The 20,710-nt window shown below is 35.2% G+C and overlaps 2 protein-coding genes across 3 annotated transcripts; one reads left to right on the forward strand and one right to left on the reverse strand.

The window, feature by feature from the left end:
- Window positions 1–1,475: 1,475 nt before the first annotated feature.
- LOC143448845 (VPS10 domain-containing receptor SorCS1-like) lies at window positions 1,476–16,538 on the forward strand. The gene is made up of 27 exons (XM_076948760.1): window positions 1,476–1,849; window positions 2,402–2,549; window positions 2,929–2,999; window positions 3,458–3,560; window positions 3,748–3,909; window positions 6,052–6,116; window positions 6,504–6,595; window positions 6,955–7,082; window positions 7,326–7,412; window positions 8,151–8,333; window positions 10,176–10,310; window positions 10,488–10,596; window positions 10,834–11,011; window positions 11,371–11,478; window positions 11,807–11,933; window positions 12,066–12,205; window positions 12,340–12,498; window positions 12,827–13,004; window positions 13,202–13,403; window positions 13,518–13,669; window positions 13,741–13,870; window positions 14,027–14,142; window positions 14,262–14,411; window positions 14,619–14,718; window positions 14,936–15,053; window positions 15,585–15,739; window positions 15,947–16,538. Exons 1-27 carry the CDS (start codon window positions 1,686–1,688, stop codon window positions 15,982–15,984), a joined length of 3,498 nt encoding a protein of 1,165 aa, XP_076804875.1. The 5' UTR covers window positions 1,476–1,685; the 3' UTR covers window positions 15,985–16,538.
- Window positions 16,539–16,733: 195 nt separating this feature from the next.
- On the reverse strand, window positions 16,734–20,437 carry LOC143448846 (lipid droplet-regulating VLDL assembly factor AUP1-like). Of its 2 annotated transcripts, none has more exons than XM_076948761.1 (10): window positions 19,800–20,437; window positions 19,004–19,162; window positions 18,659–18,806; window positions 18,304–18,467; window positions 18,117–18,192; window positions 17,871–18,011; window positions 17,456–17,576; window positions 17,283–17,375; window positions 17,095–17,207; window positions 16,734–16,985 (listed from the first exon to the last, which is right to left on the reverse strand). In XM_076948761.1, exons 1-10 carry the CDS (start codon window positions 19,835–19,837, stop codon window positions 16,854–16,856), a joined length of 1,185 nt encoding a protein of 394 aa, XP_076804876.1. In that variant the 5' UTR covers window positions 19,838–20,437; the 3' UTR covers window positions 16,734–16,853. The 2 variants fall into 2 exon arrangements, with proteins under 2 accessions (XP_076804876.1, XP_076804877.1); XM_076948762.1 differs by having other exon boundaries at window positions 16,734–16,982; window positions 19,800–20,427.
- Window positions 20,438–20,710: the final 273 nt, after the last annotated feature.

Here is a 20,710-nt window from a genome sequence, read left to right on the forward strand (position 1 = left end):
AGGCCCCTAGCAAAAACGTGGACTTTTGACCCAGGGCTGCAGCCAAGTTTTTTTTGACTAATGCCAAGTCGAGTCATTTTGAGTTGAGACTCGAGTCAAGACAACGCCTTTAATGTAAAAATTATTTTGAGGTCACACTAAATTGGTGCTATAACGTCCTAACTGTCTATAAATTAGTCTTGTTGAAATTTTTTACAGAAAGTTGTATTTTTATTGAAAACTGTCCGTTTTTGTTACCTTAAATTGCCTTTCTAGCCGCCATAATTGTCATAACGTGACTTGAGTCATTTTGAACTTCGACTCGAGTTTAAGTACAGTCATTAAAAAACGTGACTCGCTTCATTACAACACTGCTATAGGCCTTCGTGGGCCCCTGTTCGTTCTTCTATGACTTCTGTACATTAATCGTCCGCTCGGTAGCCTTGCTTGGATAAGCCCCGGTAGGGCTTGCAATAATGCGGCCAGGGTTCCGTATTCGATACCCAGTGGCACTACCGATGTAATGCCCTTGGACAATTCAGGCATTTACGATGCTTGCTCCTGTTCAGTGGACCTGTTGAACTGCTTCAAGTTCGAACACTACGATGTAAAAGATAAAAAAAAAACAAATGAAAAATGTGTGACAATCGGAACTAGCACCAAGGATAGCTGGCTAACCGGGGCTCAAGCGATGAAGAACCATCGCGGGGCTTAAGTCGTGCAAACACTTTCCTCAGTCCTAGGATGAACATTATCATACCATACCCACATAGCCTACCAATCTTTGCTCTACAAAAGTCTAAGTTGACATGTTACAAGGCAAATAAATTTAAGTGCCCTTCCACTCAACGGCTTTGGGCCTTAGGCTAGTAACCCGTTTAACTTATTCGTAACTCCGGCTCTGATCGTGCAAAAATTTACACTGTGTAGCCGTTATAGTGCCAAATAGTGACCCCTACCAAATATTGACACCCGTGTGTGACGGAATAAAATCATAAAGGAATTGACTCAGCAGAAAACTTGCCCCTATTGGCCTATTCAGTGGCTGAATAGTATGATACCGTAACTTTTGCGAATACATGTATATTGGCAAACAAAATACCGTATACAAGTCACAAGTGTTGGTCTATAAGTTCTGTAGGCCACTTGTATATAGCGCTTATTGCGTATTGAATGAATAAATTTATTACGTCACAAAGGAGGGTCAATATTTGGCAGGGTGTCACTATTTGGCACGATACCGTACTTTATACGATACGATACTTTTTTTCAAAATACGTTCTGAAACCTTTTCACATAAACATCATAAAATTTAGCCACAATTTTGTTTTTTTGTAACTGATTTGTTTCATGAGAACGAAAGAAAAGGTTTGGCAGTTGGACGTACAACGTTAGCATTAGTTTGGTAGAAATTAGGGTTTTGTTTTGTTATTGCATGGTAGGTAGTAACCCAAATTATGAAGACAAGAGTTTGTTAAACAAATTTTTTTATTTTGAACAGTTTTGTTTAAAATTTTCTAAGTGAAACGCTACGCTACGGTGCACCAACTGGGAGATGTGTTAGTATTTGATCTTACGGTATATTTTGAGTTTCAATCTGTCAGTCTGTTTACTGTGGGCGAATCGTTAACGGAATTTAGGATTTTGGAGTTATACTGGTTGTAAAGAACTTCCGCAGACTTTTGAGATTTTTTGAAGATCTAAAGATGAATCTATTGACAAGGACAATTTTTATTTTAATTTGTGTTGCAAGCTGTACGCCTCGTTTTGAAGGTCGTATGTTTTCATCAACACAAATTGAATCTCGTGAACGCAAGCAACCAACCTTAATATCATCTACTGATGATGATCACCATGAAGCTTCAGTTAGGTGGGTTAATTTCTAGGCCTAACCCCCAATGTGGGACTGGACAAATTGCAATGTCCAGCTGGTTAATTTGCCATCCATTTTTATCTTATCTTTATATTTTAACAACAATTACACTATCTGCACCCTATCGTTCAATTTTCTCAGACATCCGATGTAGGCTACAATGTTTCTAGTTTAGGTTGGAAGCTCGCCATCAACACATTCCATAGTTATAATCTTGGTAGACTAGGTATCAATTGTTTTAAAAGATATCACATATCAGCCACTCACTCTGCAAGCTTTGCAGCCTAGATGATAAAGTATACATTTCTGTATAATTTCTGTTTCTCCTAAAAAGTTTGTATAACGTTCTGGATTTCTTTGGTGCAAAAAGTTGGCTTGTATGCACAAATTATGCGATGCAAAATTGTCCATTAGCAAGATATTCCGTAATATAAATATTACAGTGGTTTGGTACAAGTTCTGAGATAAGATTAATTCTTGCGTTTATTTGTTGCACTGAAAGCAAACTTTCCAATGTGGGTGTTAATCATGTTCTATTTTGTTTTGTAGATATCAACGTTTTTTGCATTCAAGAAGAAGGCGATCTCAACCTATTAATACAGCTTCTGAGGATAGTTTTGTATCCAAGCCTTTCAGTCTTGGAAATTACACCAACCATAATCAGGCATTGATTCACTGGTCTGGCAAGAATAGCAAGGTGTGAATTATTATACTGTGTTTCAAAAAAAAATGTAACAATTTTTTATTAGATTTAGTTTGTGAATTAATTTGCATTGGACACATTTTTTAAATTACCAGACTCGAAATTTGCCAGCATTTGTGCAAGCGAGTTAAAACACACAGAAAGCTTAGTTTTGCTCTTTGGTATTTTTACATTAAAGAATCTCTCCCAAAAATAACGAATTCCTAACTAACTTTCCAAACCGGGTTTAGAAATTTTTCCACCGTGCAGGAAGACCCTCACAATGCTCAGCTGTACTCTATAGGACTAGTTTCCTTAGGGGAATTTTCCCCAAAAAAGTAGCAAACTTTCCGATCTGAATGATGTACAAAGTAATCTTTATTCTCTTTCAAAGGTAATCTTTATTCTTACGAGAACAAAGGGTTCCGACCGTGGAGGAAGAGTAAGCAACAGCTCATTGTGGAGGTTTGTTAACTCTGTAATGGAGTATTTGTGTTAAGTTGTTTCTGTCAAAGGTGTTCATTGTGTTGTTTTAGCTGTCTTACACTTTATACTTGTGAGCGGCAATTTGTTTTACTCCAAGTGGTGAGATGAATGGTAAGATTCAAGCATTTTAACAACCAGTTCATTTGTTAACAGCAGTGATCTTCAATAAAAAACAGATTGTGATTTATGTAGGCGTAAGTAATGTTTTAAAAAATGATACCTTGCGCTTATGAAGTTTCAAGAATCCTATGTGAACCGCTTCAATCCCACCACTGCCCTAAGTTGGCTGTCCTTCCATGACTTAAACTAATTTAATAAATAAATTGCTGACATTTATGCCAATAACGAAAAAAATCGATTTAGTTGGAATTGGACGACAAATGAAAATTTTGTTAAAGTTGTACTTGTGTTGGAAACCTGTAAAACTTTGTTTTCAGATCTGTTGACTATGGTAATAATTATTCCGAAGAAAGGTCTAAGTTCAATAAGACGGATGTTATCTTGAAGAGTTACTTTATCTGCCCAACTAACAAATCAAAGGTGAATCGTTAAACAAATGTCATTAACTAATGATGTTTGTTTTAATGATGGCACATTAACCTGAAAACATACAAGAGCATCATATTCTGTTACAAAATATCATATTAAAGAATTGGTATTTTGTCAAAATCTTCTACATTTGCACACATATTACAACAGTTAAGTAATTTCGCTTTCTTCTTTAAAGATTATGTTTGCCGAGTCTCACAAAAGCGTTAACCGAGTGTGGGTGTCAAGGGATGAGGGAGATACTTATCGGAGCTTCGAGGTCAATTTTGCACTTGAAAAAGTTGAATTCCATCCATCAAAGCAAGACTGGGTACTTGGATATGACAAAGAAGCCACTTCGGTTTGTGTTGTTATTCTTTTCTTGTTAACATGTCTCGGTATTATGTTCTTGAAATGTAGCGATACATAATAAGGATACAAAAGACCTTTTTATCTCAACCAGCACCTAATGACACAGAAAGTGTTTCACACAATGGCGTAATATCTGTTTTATTGATATAAACTTAATATCATACGTTTTACCTTTGGTGTGCACACAATTAAACTGAATTAACATGGGTGTTATTTTCATTACCTTGGGTATTATTAAGGTGAAGCAATGTCGCATATTTTATAACCTGATGAAGGGAATTATATAATTTTGCGAAGCAATAGTATGCATTAAAAGTAATCTGTCGTATTGCTTAGCCTATGGTATGCAATGGAATGAATTATCTGTATTTGCAAGTTTGCCCTAGTTTGCAAGTGGTGCCTATAAATTGGTTATGACTTTTTCCTGAATGTTAAACACATGTGTCTTAAAACAATATAAATTAGTTCAGGGTCAGTTTTCATAATTTCACGTAAGTTATATAACAGTATATACATATTATACATAACAAAAAAGCAATAGACAACAATTCCTGTAGCAATAGACACCAATTGTAACTTACACTACTCTTAAAGACACTCCTGAGTCATTGATCTCTACCCTTTAGGCAATACAGGAAATTACAAAGGAATGTAGGAAGTTATTAATTGCTTTACCTTCGTTTATAATTCAGTGTGGGTGAGATATGTCATGTGAAGTGATTCATCTCTTCTTGATGGTTACCTGTCTCATGGAATTATTCACAAGTTTAATATTAAAATCCAAAATTGAATTTCTGATGTTTATTAAGTTTGTGATTTTGTGAAAAAATCTATCAAACCTTTTATGCTATATATGTAATATATTAAGCCTATTTAGCATTTTAAACTACTTGACAGTATTTTAATGTGATTCAAGACATTATGCTTGTATTTGCATTATATTATGACCTATTAGTATTTTTTATTATCAAGGAAATATCATACATCTGGAAAAAAGTTAAAACTATAACTTTAAACCAATTTTTTGGAATAGATTATTAAATTGTTCTTTTGTGCCAGTGGTGTCATAACCTGCCAGACAAAATAGTCTTTGTTAGTTTAGTAAATATTTTCAGCACTAATCTGTCAAATTTGTCAATTCAAGCCTTGATAAATATTTATTGAAGAATATGCTGTGTCTGTGCATTTGTGAAATAGTTTCTGGTTGGGAGAAAATCATGATTATGACATCACTTTCATGGCAGCTTCATTGTGATTCATTTTCAATTCTATTTGTATATAAATTTTCAAAGACAGCTTTGCTATGATTTAATCCATGGTATGATGTCAGTGTTGTAATTTAATGTTCTTGCTACATTTGTTGAAATTGATTATTTGGTCTATATAAAGTACTAAAGGAAATTTTTTGACCACACATGCTACTTGGAGCAAATGGAAATATTATTGGAGTTTTTTTCACTCTGGAGTAACCTAAGTAGAAAATGTTGTGTAGTTAAAACAAATATATTTGTATCATATGTACCTTGAATATAGTTAGATGTGAGATGATGGACAAAGATAAATCGAATGCATCTATTGATAATTACCAAATGTAACACTAACAAAATGCAGTTATATAATGGAATTTTTTAATGTTGGTTATTAGTGAAATATGTTTATACTCCTCATTTCATATTGAAACAATATGTTCCTCTGCTTCTGACTACGTGACATCAAGAGGGTATTGTGTAATTTGGTTGAAATGACAAGTTCATTTAATGAGATGCATTTAAAACAGGCTATTTGCATTGACTTTGAGCTGTACGTACATAGTAGCCTTTATATACCAAATATATTGCTGTTGTGATAAATTAGATAGGTCAAATGCACATTTGGTGTCTTATGTTTAATTCCTATTCACAAACCACTTGGTTACGGTTTTTCAGTAGTTTTCACCATGTCTGCATGCAAATTGTAAATCACATCATAGAGTATAACAATATAACATGAAATATAATTATTATCAAAAATTTCATGGTGAAAGTTTTTCATGTATGTCTTTTGCCATAGCCTCTAACCTTTCTTGTATCACTGTGATTGTTATCTTAGTCTTAGAAGGTTGTAGTTCACATTCTGCTGTTTTTTTTCCCAGCTGTATGTGTCTCAGGATTTGGGTGAGACATGGACTCTTCTACATGAAGGTGTGACAAGCGACAGGTAAAATAGTTTTATGCTGTTAAATGAAATTTTATTGCATGGAAGCACTATCTTTTTTATCTAAAGCAATGCAGTTGGTTTCAGTTATTTATTTTACCATGTACATAGGCTATACCATGGTTACTTGTGAAAGTTTTTTAACTAAACCTCCATTTGCTCTTATCAACTACGTCATATATTGAATCGTGTCCAGTATTTGCTAATTTCCATTCTAGTAAATATTTCAGCCTTTACAAAGCTGCGCCTTTGTCATTCTATTAGGTTAGACTACTTGACACAATGTGGAAAACATCTATCATCATACTGATTTTCATTTTAATTGCAATAGTCATTCAAGATTGTTTGATGTTACCACTTAATTTTTCTATAACTTTTTGTTTCATATAGATATTTTTGGTACATAAAAGATGTAGACATTGTTCCACGTGCTGAGGAAATTGTGCATTTTGAATACAGAAACTTAGAAATTTTTCCCGAAAGTAAGTTTAATCATTTAAGTTTATTAAATTTTTGCAAACAATGTCAAATGTACAAAGTAAATATTTCTGTGAAGCAAGGAATTACTTTAACTTCCAATTTTGAGTAACTAATTCCGCCAATAGTTCATCTACTTATGATTTTTGAAAAACAATTGGCATTGGGTGATCAGTTCTAGATTAGAGTTTTCAGTAACTAAAAAAGTTTATAACACAGCAACGAGTTGCATTACATTTGTGTGCTGGAGTGCTGTCTTTGCTTTGTTTGCTTATCAAGATCATGTTAGTCTGTCATCTGAACCACATCATTTTATACTAAGTACGTGATCACCATCAAACCTATTGATGTTTGTTACATGCAGAGGTATATCTCATTAAGTCTTGCTACATTAACAACTGTGAACCAACACCATTTCAACAACATTGTGATGATGTTGGTGCCATTGATAAGGAATCATTGGTTGTGCAAGATAACTACGTATTTGTGCAGGTTAGATTCATGATGTTTGCTCAGAAATGCTCCCACATGCCTGACATATTTGGTTGTTCAATTTGTGTTGCGGTTTTCATTACATGCTGTAGTTCTGTCATCTTGAGTTAGCATTTGGTTTTGTACACTTTTCCTTGCCATATGGTTTTTAATCGCGAAAACCGTAATCAATTAGAGCATGTTCCCATAGGGCATCAAGTCATATCCACATTTTCATCGTAAATTATATTTATTTTTCCACAGAAACCTGGGGCTCGTGAGAAAATGTTTGTCTCCTACATGAGAAGAAGCTTTACCAGAGCTCAATTTCCCGGGCACCATGAACAAACTGTAAGTTGAAATAGAATGTATTAACTTCATATAACTAGGCTTTGTTTCTTTGTCTAAACAATCTTTTCGTGAAGCTTTTCTCTTGTGCTTACTATCATAATATTACCAATAAAATCAACCCAGCGGTGCCTCAGTTGTTTAATAAAGGGCAGTCAGTTATTCCATACTAGTGTAGTGTTACAATGGACTGGTGTAAGCCATAAAAGGTCATAAATAGCAAACGTTTGAACGCACAATTACCCTTGTTGCCCATAATTACACACAATGTTATTTGACTGGACTTTCGTTTTAATGGCTTTTGAAAGGACCATATTGTTCACTTGCTACACGCCTTTCAGCACCTTAATTCAATTATATCATGGACTTTGCTTAATGGTTTCTTTGTTTTTACAAGAATCAGCACTTATAAATATTTTCTAGCAGGCTGTTACTAAGAATTTTTATTAACATACAAGCTTACTGTTGTTGCATAATTTCATTTGCAACATGAAATAAGTTTATGCAGCAGTTTCTCCAATAAACTTTCTGTAACTTAATAAACAAATTGAGTTATAAAAATTTGACTGCAATTTATGAGTTTGTGGTCTTATGAGGCTGGCTCTGTTTTGGTTTTAGGTGTTTACCATTTATGGGCGTAATTAAATTTACCTCATAACTTTTGTGCTTTATGCATTACTGCCTTATGTGTATAATATGTGTGTGTAACATACTACTTAATATATATGCTACTCTGAACAGGAATTCCATATCATTAGTTCGGACAGCGGTACTGTTATAGCCGGTGTCAACCACAAGAATGCAAAAACAACTTTATATACATCAGATGTGGAAGGGAAGAAGTTTGCCCTATCTCTTGCAAATGTTAGATATTTTGATCGAAAGACGGGTGATGACATGGTGTTCAGCGTTGACATTCATGAGGTGTGAGCTTCTTAAGATTTTATTTACGTTATGCAGCAATGTATGCAAACAGTGCACAACTGAACATAGCAGTGAATATACTCAAATTCTCAGTTGTGGGTTTGTTGTACTAATATATGTAAGAAATCGCTAGTAATACAGCTGCAAGTTGACTAATTCTTTTCTTACTTTTAAAAGCAGAGTTTTTACTCTTATTAAAGACATACATATTCATAACGTGCTAAAGTATGCAACGATTTCTTTCTCCCATAAAATTACCATATAGAACAAAATTTTGGGGTTGGTTATGCTGAAATATGTGGATAATGTGCTTAAGTATAGCCAATTCACTTCCATCATGATATTATAGTCACAAATTATTTCCAATTATCTGTCATCTTTTTATTTTCACACTTAAAGCAGGAAAATAACTTTTGTGTTGAGTCATTGTGTTCGATGTAGCTATAGTTCTTCTTAAAGAATGCTCTTATTTATGCTACTTAAAGCCCCTTATGCAACTGCTTCATGGCGATAAATCTCGCACGTTTAATTTTGAGTCGAGGTTTCGATTGGCTTTTTAGCCTTTATCATTTGCTGTTCCAATTGTACGACGATCTAGTCGAATCACTAAACAGTTGCCTTACTATTTTACATCGCACAAAATATGTTGGTGACAAGGGTTCTTGTTGTTACTCTTGTGACAAAATGGTTCGTCTGACCTGTTGTTAATTAAAGATGTGGACCATTTTGCCCCTGAAAGTAAGTCACATCTGGCATCAATGCAAAGTAGTTTTGATTTTTTCTTTTGATGTCATTTTTGCTCTTAAATGATTTCTCCATGATCATGAATAGATCATAAATAGTTACTAAATGCAGCATTGTTCCAATAACTTGTTCTAATTTGCTAAAACTGCTACTCATAGCTTTGAGTACCTTTGGCCATACATAATTTTCCATTTTTAGTAAAAAGCAATTTACTAAACAGAAAAAATGTTTGAAATGCTTTTTATATAATTATATACTATGCCTGGTGATTTCTCTACATTTGATTTGCTACGCTATACTATTAGAAGACAATGCTGCAAACCTACATATATATAATACTGTTGTTGTGTCGGGAATGACGCCATGATGGTTAAACTTTGCTGGATAAAAGGTTGTTTGATGTGGTTATCTGATCAATATGTATGGATGGTAAATATTTAATCCTGGAATGCTTTTCTCTCACGGTTTAAAATGTCTAGACATTACCTATCCTGTTTATAGCAATGCCCTGTCTATTACTGCCAGCCCATTTGGCGGGGAATATGCTTTGGACATGACAGAATTTCTAGAGCAGACATTGATTTTCTCACAGCTTTGTGAAAATTTATATCATAAAAATTTGCTGAAGTGGTGTAGGAATTTTTTTGAAAGACGTGATTTGCCACCTGACATCGCTGGTAAACCTTTCCTAATATTTAATGCTTTTTTTAAGCTGTTGCATTTTTTGAGGGCTACAGCTTTCTTTGTGATCAATTTTTTGAAATGTATATCATTATGTTACCACACTTCATTTTATTCTTTTATATACGGACTTTTATAACTCTTTTTGTTTCTCATTAATGCTAATATGTTACTTATGCCAAATAACCTCCGAATTTTAGAGGACAACACATGTAATGGGAGTTTAACGGTTGAGTTTAGGACCACTGCTGTGTATTTTGCAATAATGGTTACTACAGACTGTAATGTAATCTGACTCTTTTTTCTGGCAGTCTGCCTAGCATGATACTGTAACACAAAATGAAACAGAAGCTTAAAAGATTTTCATGATTGTATCCATTTTACATTACGATTAAAAGTTGTTCTACTTCTTGACAGGTTAAGTCTGTATCTGGAACGTTCATCGCGAATACGATGACATCAAACTCGTTTAACGTGACCATGATTACATGGGACAATGGTAGAAGTTGGTCACACTTGAAATACGAAGCCTCAGATCAGCCTAGCAATTGTGTAAGGATTTATTGATGGAGTATCAGTAAAAAAGACCTTTACAAGTGCAGAATCACAAGAAAAATTTTTATCCGTTATTTTTCATGTTTAATGAAGTTGCTTGGATATATGCCATCACTGTAATTATTGGAGATGTAAAAAGTGAAGGTGCAGTGATAAAAATGTTGCTATTTTCAGGCTAACTGTCATCTCAATCTTCATTGTCTTATGACAAAGACCAGGTCTGGCTATTTCATACCTCTCATGCTGAGCAAGGACTCAATTCCTGGTTTAATTATTTCACATGGTTGGTAATTGTATTATTGTGTAACATAGCCTTGACTTCTTGTTCTGAAATGTTGTATTTTGATGACGATTACACATCTATTCTCTTCCATGCGTCATTTTTTTAGAACCAGCATTAATTTTAGTCCAACTCTGTTTAAAGTTGAAATTTTCATTCGATATTTTAATTTGTTCGATGTCAATTTGGTTTCTTTCACATTCAATGACAAAAAAACTTAACATTGTTGTCATATCGCAGGCAGCATCGGGACAACCCTGGCCAATCTTCCTACTCGTGTCAGTGTTTATGTGAGTGAAAATGCTGGTGTCACTTGGAAGAAGGTTTTGGAAAGGCGACATCTTTTTGCTTTTGGAGATCATGGAGCGATGCTGGTTGCTGTGGAGATGGTTTTCCTCAGACCGGTTCAGGATTTGTAGTAAGTTAATAAATGATGAAGTAATGATCGTAAAATATCATTTTATCTCTGAATATGTTTATTTGTTAAAGTATGATTTTTTAAAGTTAATTTAAATTTTAATAACTATTAGTTTTGATTTGATTTAATTTGAAATTAATTTAAAATAATTTCCTTGTATTTTGTTTAAAATTTATTTTGTTAACGTTTAAGTAACTGAATAAAACTAAGCAACAAGAAGTAAGTCATAGGAGCATATGAAAAAATATTTATTATGTAATATATTATATAAGTACGGTATATAAGCAGGTGTGAGCTGAACACAAATTGTTCTCAATAAAAGTTTTGCTCTATTCATGGCAAGTTTTTCTGTGATGCAGCTTTAGCTCAGATGTGGGCATCAATTGGACAAAGCATCAATTTTCTAAAACACCAATAAACGTTGACGGGCTGCTCACAGAACCTGGTGAATACACTCACAAATTCACGTGAGTAAAATTGATGAAACAGTTTTAAAAAATGCAGAATATAGTTGTGTATAGTTGGGGTCGGCAGGTTTGTTTAACTGTTTTAGAGTTACTTTTAATGATTATATATTGTCATAAATTTAGTTTTTAAACTTGACTGCAAGGATAGGATAATAATAACGTTTACTGTATTATTTGCTATCACTGTTTCCAACTGATTAATTATTATCTATAAGTCTTAATTGTAGTTGTTGATGTTTTATTTTTGTTAGGTTACTAAAACAATACTAGCCTATTGGGCTTTGTCTTGCAGTATCAGTTGATAAAAAGCAAAATTACATGACTGTAGGTTATTTGGACACAAACATTACACCGATCCATGGAAACTTTTCGCACTAGATTTCAAACCTTTGGTTCAGGGGAATTGCAACTACCCACATGACTATACAAACTGGACCATGCAAGTCCCAAGCTCGGTTGGTTGCCCCTGGGGCTTGTTTTTCTTTCTGACTCAGCATGATTCATTAATACTTCTCTTTACCAACTCGTAAGCACTGTACTTCTTGGGACAGTTAATTCATTTTGATTCCATTTTTTCTGTTACGTAGAGTAATCAAGTTAGTCAATGTCATCTTGGCATGGTGCAAGTCTTTGAGAAAATTAAAACACCCAAATGTTTGATCGGGCCCGAATACAAACGATATACATCCAAAGAGCCTTGCCATTGCACTGAACTGGACTACGAATGGTAGCGCTGTTGATTCTTTCAAGTTTTTAAAGCCTTTAACATGCTGAGTTTTTTAAAATTAGTTTTGATAAAATGTTTTCGTGAAATACATAAAAGTCAATCAACTTTTGCTCTTAACTGCTCTTTAAATGCAGTGACTATGGATATGTTTTACAAATGACCGGGGATTGCGTGAACTCAAATCCTAAAATCGACGCTATAGGTGATGTTTATGAAGACGAAGATGACCTGATTTATGGCACAGCCGACGATGTCAGCCCCTGTGTGAATGGAATGAGAAATGTCAGCTCTGGGTAAGAATGATTCTGCGTTAACTTGTTGTTATTCCTGCATGCATACTATCACTGAGAATTTAGCAGAATTTTTTTAGTCAATTGACCTTTGTTATTTGCTGTCGCCTAGCGGACACAGTTGCTAATTGTCAAATTAGCAGGTTAGTTGCAGGCAGAACTAATTTGTCCTGGTAAGAACTGGTGTGAAATTCGTTGTATTGGCAAATTGTGTCATGCTAGACTCCAAAATGTCCGGAGAAAATAAACTTCTCAAGCATTAAAGAAATTTCCTCAACTACAACGACCATTCACAGTTGCTTGACTACACACGGCTACTTTGTATTTATAGATGGCGCCGAATACCAGGTGATAATTGCATTATTGATCTGTCTGACAAGTTGTTTAAACTGGTGCCGTGTAGTTCAACAACTGTATCGCCTGCGACACCAACTTCCAAAATTGAAATTCACCTCCTTAACAACACAAATGTTGTCAAAATGGGTCAACGTCTTGCATTTACAGCCATGGTTAGTATATGTTACTTTGGTTGCTGCCGTGTTTCCCATTTTGATGTATCATAGTGTCTTGAAATAATATTTAAACCTGATGCAGTTAATACTCTTGGCATTTCTAGCTTTTGTGGTTCAACGATGTCCTTGTGAATTTTTTTTAATATGCGGAATAACTAAATAAACGTCTTATTATGCTTGTTTTATTTTCCAAGCTGTCTGGCCTTTCCAAAGTGCAATGGTTAGTGAAACATGTCTCCCAAATGAACACATCAGGTCCTGGATCTAGATTTGTGAAGCTTGTTGGCCCAAACAACACCATTTTGGTTCAACCAGCTCATCCAGGCACCTACCAAGTGCTAGCGTTTGACCCCAACGATTCATCAGTTGCCGATTTTATGTTTGTTTCGTTTTGGTGTAAGTTAACTCTTGCCCGTCAAAGATCCGTCGCGAGCTGTTTGAGCTTTTGTCTTTGAGTACATTGTTCTGTTTCTTCTGACACACTTTTTGACTTGGAAGGTTATTTGACAGATCCTTTAGAAGAAGTTGAAATCATTCATCCTCCTGTCGTTGAAGTTAAACGGCAATATAATGCTACAGCGATTGTATTAACGAAGTATGGCTTAAGATCACAAAAGTCATTTGTTGGCGATATTGATTATGTGTGGAAAATGGACAGTAAGGTACCGTTTATCAACGTATCAGTAATCTTACCAACTCTGGCTTCGGTGATAAACAAGACTTTCTTTTACAGAACTTTCTTCAGCTTCGATCAACAAACTTTATTGCACTTCAACACACCCAGGCAGGAAATTACCATATTGCAGTAACAACGACAAATGCAATTAGTTATGTTAAAGGAAGTGGAAATGTTGCAGTAAAAGGTACTTGGTAGAAAATATCATTGGATTGAATGGATTTTTTTTTGGGAGGGGGGGCAGTTTGTGTTATCATGGCTAAGTTGTAATGCTGTTTTATGCCTATTTATGTGATTAGCCCAGTAATAACTTCCAACTTACTAACCAACAACTTTGTAACAGATTATGTGGAGATTATAGTTTTGCCGCTTCTTCCGTCAAGACCAGTAACAGATTCCATGATAACACATGATTGGTTAAGAGACGTTCGGGAATTACTGATCGGAAAAATTTTTGACGTGAGAATCAATTCATAAGTTAAAGACTTGTTACTCAGTGACAGGATGGCAAACTGACTGGACAACAGATCAAATTTTGTAGCAAAATGTGATCTAATGCACATCATTTCATTATCTAGATTCCAGCGATGGCGTTAGTGCTGACATCCAGGTCTTTAATACATGAACACAACTTCCATGTTTACGTGGAACCAATATTGCCGCTTAAAGCCAAGCTCATTTTATCTCCGAAACAGAATGGAATACCGACAAGCAGTCAACTATTAGAGGTAAAAATGGCTATCAATGTATTCATTTCAGAATAGTTTGGATTGTTTAGGGCCTAAACAATGAAAATAAAAAGCCTAAACTTTAGGCTTTTATTTGTTTATTAGACAACATTTTGTGGAGGATCAGAAATGAATGCTGAAATAATATTAATATTCTAACTGATGATAAATCGCATACCTTGTACTTAAATTAAAATTTTAAAACAGGCCGCAACTAGTTTGCAGAAGTTAATTGCAGAGAAACCTTTCACTTTCACAGTGGACAGAAATTTAGTTATAACAGTTGGTGAACCTGTGGTTCGGAACGGTGAGTAAGATTTGTAGCAAATTTTTTCCTGTTCAGATTAAAACTTTATCTTTAGATTTGAGTTTCGTATAATTAAAATGAAACCTGGTCAAATGGCTCTGAATAATTTTAATCGAAAGATAACAGAAAAATTTTCTTGAGATGATAGCAGTAGTTTACATGGCTAGCAGTGTATTGATTGTGAAATTTCATGCATAAAATTTCCTGATTATTCCAGATGAGGGCAAAGAATTATATGTGGGTGGTGGAGTCAGTGCTGGTATCATCGTACTTATTGTACTCATTGTGCTGCTGGTTGTAGTTGGAGGAATTTTCATAGTCCGCCATTATGCAAAGTAAGTAGCTTTAAAGTTTTCTTGTTTTTATAAGTTTTCTAACGAGATGAGTTATTATACTTTGTCACTTTACTCCGCCACTGCAGTACTTTACTCGATTTCTGTGGTACTTGAGTACTAATTTGCCAGTACTCGGATGTGCTTGATTTTTTTTAAATACTTGAATTGGTACTTGTTTATCAATTTTTATAGTTATTTTGTTATCGAATAATAATCTTTCTTAAATAGATTTGTCAGTCTATTTGCTTAAGCTACAGTACATTTTAACCGGTCATCTATCTGAAGTTTCTTTTAATACTGTTGCCCTTTTGATCATTATTTCGCCTACTCTGTTTAAGAATGAAGTATTTAAAAAATTATTCTGTAATCTTCATTTTTTAATAAATAATTCGAGTGCCTATGCTGAATGGATGCTGAGTACTTGGTCCCTGTCACCTGCCCTTGTGCTCGAGTGCTCAAATTCGTACCTGTATAATGTGTATATAGCTCTGTCGATTGCATTCTCTAAAATGCAAATAAATACCTTTTCAGGAATGCGAGGTGGAAGGCATATTTCACCATGCGCAACACAGGAAACATATCACTGCGTTCTTCACATATAGTCAGACCGAGACCAAATGACTGTGCGCCAATCGTTGATGACGAAGAATTTATCGATGATGACCTCGATAATATGGAGACAATAAGTACGAGACGTTTTATAAAACTTATATGTGAAAACACATTCTTCAAGAGTTATATCAATTGAAATATTCAAACTACCAAAATGATTGTGCTATGCCTATAACAGTTGGTGAAGCACAAGCAGCACTTATTATTTTGTGACTAATGATTATGTAGGAATTAAGTGTGTACATTTGTCAAGTCAGTAAAGCGTTGTGTTTGGAAAACAGGTTCTCCCCAAGATGGCACCCTGCAATTTCGTGGGTGACGGGAAGCAACAGTGAAGTATGTGCGACCTCAAAGCAAATTTCTTCATTGCCTTGTATTTGAGGACACTTGGTGCTTCTTAATGCGGCATTGTATTTATTTCTGCAAGACCTGATCCATAGGAATGTTACAGATTGTATGAGTTTGTCTCAGGCTTTTTAAATTGAGATTTTATGTGATAATTGTATAATCAGCTGACATTTTGATGTCATGACCGCTGAGTAACCAGTTTTATAATCTCTCATGCCATTTTTTTACGAGTGATCATTAATTCTTACAAACTTTTGTGTTGCGGGAAATTCTTTTTACCATTTTGTAGCAATTGATTTTCTTGATTCTAGATTTATATCTTGTGGGCATTTTTACAATGTTTATTTTTGCTAGTGTTGCATTTAATAACGTTACGGTTGCTCTATTTTCGTAATAACAAAATGAATTTTATGGTATGACATATGCCCGGTACTGATACTATTATGCTGGATTTGATTGTGCAGAATGAAGCAAAAGTTTTCTTTTAACGTCTTGCTGATAGTGATATGCAACAATGTACCCATACCGAGTGCTATTTTTTATGCTTTGTAAATAGTGTATATGCTTTTTTGACAATCCCTTTTCAGCTAGACTGACTTAAAAAAGTATCTTTTGAAAAAAAAAGTGTATTCGCTAATGATTTAACCACAGCAGGAAGATATCAGATCAGCAGAAGTTTTCCATGTCTGAGACAGCTAATATATACTTAAGTAACTTCCCTTGACAATCTCACATGTTGTCTTCAACAGCTTTGCACACCACATCACATTTAATGACGGCTAAAACAGATATAAAAGGTTCCCCACATTATTGCAACTTTAAAACCACACACAGTAGCATTTATTGAAGTCCATGTTTTTTTAAGTAATTTTCGCGTGCCTTATTCAGAAAGGCTTCTTTCTTCTCTTGCAAGGTCATGTGACGCTCACCAGCATTCCGACTGAAACCAGCCCCCTTGGAAGGAGACGGCTGCTAAGAAAAGGGTGACATACTAGTTTTCTGATCAGTCCCGTGTATCATACCCATGGCTACAAACTTTGAAAAAATGAAATACAAAGACACAAGTCTACAGGAACTTTACCTGTTTTGTAACAACTTGACTGGTTGATGGAGAAGATATGCTGGTCTCTGGAACAAATTTGACCACTCCCTCTAGGATGTTGGCAACTGTGACATCTACCGATTTTGTCTTCACTGTTAAGCGAAACAAACGAGAGATTAAGAGGAAGTGGTAAAATGACTATGTACTATAGAATGCTGTTCACATACCAAGGTCACTAAGAATGATGGGTAGTGGCACGTGTGGAAGAATATCTTTCACTTGTTTTGCCATCATCTTTGTCCTAGGATTTATTGCAGATTCTACACAAGATTGAGAACCACTGTGAGTTTGCTTGAAACATGGCGCATGGATGGTTCATGCACAGACGCTAACTGATTACCTTGTCGACTTTCCAAATGTTGCTGCGGGCGACGTGATTCAAACTTTTTCCGCTTTATTAACTCTTCAACATCAGAAGCATCATAATTTGAACATGGGATACCAAGAGCTTGTGACATACTCTAAATAAAACGAACTGAGTAAGTTGCGCCTATCAAGGTGCTAAAAATGTCCAACAAAAAATAGCAAGTGTGAAATCTCTTACAAAACCTTAACTATGTCCAGTACTCATCAAAGGTACGCCACATAACAGAAAACAGAACTTTATTGTCTGCTGTCGTTTCATCAACCCATTCAGGTTAACCGGGTTAATGAAACGTCGGCAGATAATAAAGTTCTGATTCCCCAGTTGTGCCTTATATTTGATGATTATTATACATGATGACAACCATAGTATTATTGTACCATTCGTTTACCTTTCTTACTCGATCTCTAAACAAATCAGCAGCTTCTTCAGATTCTTTACAAATAACTGGATGAACTTTGACCTCGTAAACTGATAAAGGACAGAAATACGTCCACAGCAAGTCTTGCACCCAACTACTGCCCAATGTGCCCTGAAATCACAAAAAAATCTTCTTAACAGAGTAAGCATTTTCAAGGACATAAAATTGAATAGTTTTTCCTGTTTCTGTAAGCAAAATATGAAATAACAAACAAACCCCTGATATCGGAAAGGGTCTTTTCAGCTTAATTGTCATTGGTTGAATCTGCTTTTCATTATCAAACAGACCGCTTCTGTAAAATATACTAGCTATTTAAGTACTGACGCTTAAGTTAATGTTGCGAATACGAATATATACGCATTACAACATAATTCAAAGGCAAAACATGAAAGTCTTCAGAGACCTGAATTTCAGTAATGCGGCGCCACATGTTGGATATGATTCCGGTTGCACAAGTAATGAAGTATTGCCAGTTTCTAGAAGTGACATTCGCTGTTCCGGATTCTCATGTAGATTTACTATTCGAAGCAACCATCTCAACACACTCGTGTGCTTCTCATTACAAGCCTACAACAAACAATTCCATTCAAACCTCATAATAAACACTTATTTTGTACAAACTTCTTCATTTTTTCAACATGCTAGGCTGCTGTATAATGTGTGAAGGGACTCCACCTGTTTAAAAGATTCAGAATGCAAACCAGTTGTTAAAATGTTAATGTTAGGGTAATTTTCTACTTTTGCGTGATATGACTTACATAACTGCAATTGCACAAAATGCTAAGGAAAACACCATCAATATTAGTCAATTTATTTGCAACCAGCATACAGTGTCTTTGGTGCAATTTCATGTTAGGCTGTACATGCACAATTCCCAAAACAGCGAAATATAATCTTTCGAAAGCCCTGTAAAAGGAAATTATATAAAATATCTTTGGTATTTATGTATGTTTACGGTTGATTCTTGAAAGGGTTTCATAACTTTTCAGGACCACATTTTATCATGATAAAAGATAATTAATCAGCTTAATTTGTATGTACGCTTAATTAATTTGGCAATAATTCAGTATTTTATTAAGTCTACAGCTCTGCATAAAACGTACCTTCGAATCATATTGTCGCGGAAACATAGCAAATTAAATAATATTTGCGCACACAAGAAGTTGATGGTTAAACAAATTCGAAATGCCGCCAAGATAACTCCAATCGGAAAATAGAGAAAGAGAATAAACGATGATATCGTCTGAGCTCCAGTAGTAATCCTTTATATAAAAAAACATGGTAATGAACTTACTCACACTGTAATATACCAAGAGGCTATTGAAATAGGTGGGTATCGAATACAAGCCATAATGGAAAGTGTAGCACCTGTACAAACGTGACTCAACAAAGTGCTCGCTGTACTTTTTCATCTTCACGCCATTTTATCATAAATAAACAACGCATTTTAATGTGTTTGAAGGTCAAGGTATAATAAATAAACAAACAATTATCAAGGCCTCTATTTTATGCCTCTCCAGTATTAAAACAATAATCATTTTCCACCGAAACTAATTCCTATTTCATTAAATGAAGCTAATTCTAAGGACGTTGGCTTCGCCCTGCTTATTTGTGCCACTGACAAGAGATGAAACTAAAGAAATTTCACTGCGTTTGCAATCTTTGTAGTATGGCTGTTTCTTGTGACATGATTTTATGACGCCACCTCAGAAAGATTGAGGCTGATATTTACACCAGCGGCGTATCAATATTTGCTCGTTTACCACGCCGGAGATATCCAGTGTATCATACAAACTTTCCATACAGGTTGCCAGTGAGGGATACAAGCATTATAATCCAGTTTAAACGCCATTTCAGCCTGTTTAAAAATTTATACTTTGAAACCAAAAAATGCCATACCTGTCAGTTTTCACAATCTTTTCCAGATTCAAGGTCATTGTGATTATCTTTTGTAAAACTTCTCAATTGTATGGCTGATGGAAGACTAGGCTAAGACTTGTGCTGTAGATTAATCGGGACTCTTTGGAATGTTAGCAATCACCATTCACCTAGCGTAAAATCTTATAGCAACCTAAGCATTTCTGTGCTGAGCCTCGTTTACTCCTGCACTCCCAAGGCACTAACGCAGTGGTGTAAAGGCCTGAATGAGAATGTAGGTTGATGTATTAGGCTAGAGATGTTAAGACGTAATAACACCTCAATACGCGACACAGATAAGAGAGTACAAAAATAAGAGATCCGAAGTGTCTTGGTCCATAAGTTCTATTCTTAGAATACTGGAATATACAAAAATGTCAACACGCTTGCATAAGTGGTAAATACTGAAATAGGGGGTCTAATGCAGAAGTGCACAAACAGAGAATGCATTTGTATTATACACCCCAACTGCTCAAAGTATGACGTCATCGGGCTGTGCACTTCTACACGAGACCCGAAATAGGCTTATCCTACGCAACATTACAGACATATCAACACAGTTAGGTTAATAGCGAACAAATATACGACAGGACACGACACGATACAGTCTGACAGTCGCCAACACTGCACTGCTGCAGATACTAAACACCTTGCTGATAAAGTGACGTAGCCTTGTATGTCGGAGCAAATTAATAACTGGACTGAACAACAAATTGAACTGGCCTACGCTCGGCCTATTGCGGCCTGCAGCACAGCTGTTTGCTTGCTTTGAACAACATTTACTACGAGGCGCCACACACTTTTTCGCCAGTTGTCGGCGGCCATCCTTGTGGCGTATATAGCGCGAAAACTTGACCTCAAATAACATTGGCAAGCATGGCGCGCAAAAATCG

This window comes from Clavelina lepadiformis, chromosome 3 (genome assembly GCF_947623445.1).
Source record: "Clavelina lepadiformis chromosome 3, kaClaLepa1.1, whole genome shotgun sequence".
In the NCBI taxonomy this organism is placed as follows: Eukaryota; Metazoa; Chordata; class Ascidiacea; order Aplousobranchia; family Clavelinidae; genus Clavelina; species Clavelina lepadiformis.